This window comes from Myotis davidii, unplaced genomic scaffold (assembly GCF_000327345.1).
Source record: "Myotis davidii unplaced genomic scaffold, ASM32734v1 scaffold609, whole genome shotgun sequence".
NCBI lineage: Eukaryota > Metazoa > Chordata > Mammalia > Chiroptera > Vespertilionidae > Myotis > Myotis davidii.
In genome coordinates, this window is record NW_006300164.1 from 3,128,831 (window position 1) to 3,131,638 (window position 2,808).

Below are 2,808 nucleotides of genomic sequence, written 5' to 3' on the forward strand. Positions count from 1 at the left end.
TTCTGAATGATGGAGAAGTGGAGCCCCTCCCTCTGGGTGGCCAGTCCCCCAGGAGGAGGCAATGTGCCCATACCTGAGAGCCCGGCCCCTCCCCCTCCCTTCCCTCCGCGCTGAGGGCCAGCACTCCCGCCTCCAAGCCCCAGCCCAGGATCCAATGAACCAGCCTGGCAAACAGCCCACCCGGGATTCTTTCTCCTTTCTGTGGAGGACCAGCCAGGCCGCAGGCACTGGCCCCTCTGCCCGCGCTGGGCTGCTCAGCCTGCAGCCCGCTCTGTGGGGGGTGGGGGGGTGGCTCCCTGGCCAGGGCCGCTGGGACTGCTCCAGGGCTCAGACATCAGCTCCAGGGCCCAGGGAGTCCCGGCCTGGGGAGCTGCAAACCCTGGCCCAGTGCCCGATTATTCATTCACTCGTCCAGTGGGGGCCCAGCAGGTCTCCAACAAGAGAGACTGGAATTCGAGTCCCAACTCAGTCTCCCCTGGTGAATACTGTCAGACTTCCCAGGCCTCAGCTTGCTCGTCCCCAAAATGGGAGCATACCCGAGAAGCCGGGACAGAGTACCAATCTTGGGGACTCCCTCTTCATGCCACAGTCTTGAGCACAGTGCCTCTCAAACCTTCCTAGACAGGGACCCGTGCCTTGAAATCGGGGACCATGAAACAGAGGGGATGGAGCTAGGGGTCCCTGTCTCCCCTCCCGTCACCCCTGGGTCCTGGGGATGCGAGGGACTGAGGAACCTTTTGAAATCATTGGGACTCAGAGGAAGAGGACCATCTGGCTCGCCCACGTTCCCACCCCCGCGGAGAGCAGAGCGTCTCTAAGGAAAAGGAGGCAGCGCCTGTGGCTGAGCCGGAGACAGGAGATGCGCCTCACTGCCCAGAGGCCAGCCTGGGAGGCCCCAGCGAGGCCTGCTGCGCATCCATCACGCCCACGCCACAGACAGTCAGGCAGCATGTGCCACGGGAGGGTCGTCATCCCAGCACCTGGCCCGGCCTCGGTGCCGTGAGACGAGGCTTTGGAGGAGCCGGCCTCGGTCCTGGGCGCCAGACGCAAAGCGCAGAGTGTGTGGGAGGGGTGGCGAGGGACCCGACCCCCCGAGTCACATCCACCCCCCGACCCCCTTGGATAGGTGTGCGGCCCACTCTGCCGGTAGAGCGCAGGCTCCCAGAGGGTAAGCATTTGCCAGGGGTCGACCAGACAGTGCATCTCAAGTGCTCACTGGCCCCACAAAGCCTGGCCTGTGCCCTGGCCGGTGTGGCTCAGTGGATAGAGCGTCGGCCTGCGGACCGAAGGGTCCTGGGTTTGATTCCGGTCAAGGGCACCTACCTCGGTTGCAGCTCCTCCCAGGCCCGACCCTGGTCAGGGCTCGTGCAGAAGGCAACCCATCGATGTGTTTCTCTCATATTGATATTTCTCTCTGTCTTTCCCTCTCTCTTCCACTCTCTCTAAAAATCAATAGAAAAAGATCCTCGGGTGAAGATTAAAAAAAAAAAAAGCCTGGCTTGGCCCTCCTGGTGTCAGGGGACAACCAGCGTGCCCCCCGCCCTGCTCAGGAGGCAGGGCCCCAGATTCCAGCCAGGAGCCGCACATAAGGACCAGCGTCCCCTCTGAACCCTGCAAGCCACCTCGCCAGCTCTTCCCCCGGCCCATGTCCTGAGATGCCAACCACGGCCGCAGGAGGCGGACCACAGCTGCTGGCCTGGTCCTCCTCGCTGGCCGGAGCGCAGGGGCATTGGCTGAGGGGAGGGCCCGGGCAGGACCCAGCTGCTCTCCAAACCCAACTCTGCGGTCCCAGGTGTGGGTCAAGTGGCACTCGGGCCTCCCTGCCACATCTGCTGGCTCTGACCTCGCAGCTCCCCGGGGGAGGGGGCAGAGCTGGCCGCAGATGGAGCCCGGCCCCTGGTGGCTGCGGCCCATGCCTCAGTGTGGGGGCGGCCAGCCAGTGCGCAGACAGATGTGGGTTCAAATCCCGGCTCAACACTTACATGTGCCCGCTTGTCAGGTGCCACCAAGGGTCTCAGTCCCACTCCTACCTCCTCCCCAGCCGAGGCCCTGGAACTTGAACCCGGCCCTGGGTCCTAGACCACGTGGGTCTGGTCCCCTCCTAGGTTTGCTGTGAGCGCCTCACCGCCCAGATGTCTTCCTTTTAACCAAAAGGACGTCTGCTCTACGAATGACAACGAGGAGGAGCACTTGGGGGGCACGCATCCTGCCCAGGAGGCCCACGCCCTTACCCGCGGTCCGCAGTGAGCAGCGCACCCCAACCCGTCACGGGAGACGACCTCCCAGGTCAGCGATGCAGCCGCAGCCCGCAGCCCGGACGGTACCTGTGGTGCAGGTGGCGCTGCAGGGCTCGTGTGACGAGAGCTTCCACCGGTACATGTCCGCCGGGCTCACGCCTTGCTTGCGGGCCTTGGGCCTGGTCCTGGAAACAAGGCCGACAGGCGGGGTGAGAAGCCTGGACGCTTTCACGGGGTTGGGGGGTAGGGGGAGTCCTCACCGTGGGGGGCTGTGCCTTTAAGGGACAGTAACCTGTCCTGAGCCCCAGCCGTTAGGGTGAGAGCGCCCACTGTCTAGGCCAGGGAGACGGGAGTGGCACCCACGGGCGGCGCGGACGGGACTTAGTCCGAGCGTCCTGCACTGAGCTTGCCACGGCTCCTTCAGGGGGTGGGGTTCCGGGGGGGGGAAGAATGTGGGCCAAACCAGCCTCATAACTCCCCCTCCCCTCCCCAGGAAGGGGCGTCCGAGGCACCTCTGTGCTAGGCCTGTGCCTGGGCTCTCCCCTTTCTCTATCCCCCCTCCCCCGCCCCC

General features: G+C 64.8%; 1 protein-coding gene across 1 annotated transcript in view; it reads right to left on the minus strand.

The window, feature by feature from the left end:
- Positions 1 to 2,808, minus strand: part of ADAMTSL2 (ADAMTS like 2) — a 27,168-nt gene that overhangs the window by 7,008 nt on the left and 17,352 nt on the right. The window contains exon 12 of the mRNA XM_006776598.2: positions 2,325 to 2,422. Within this exon, the coding sequence (XP_006776661.1) occupies positions 2,325 to 2,422 (98 nt within the window). The remainder of the gene's footprint in view (positions 1 to 2,324; positions 2,423 to 2,808) is intronic.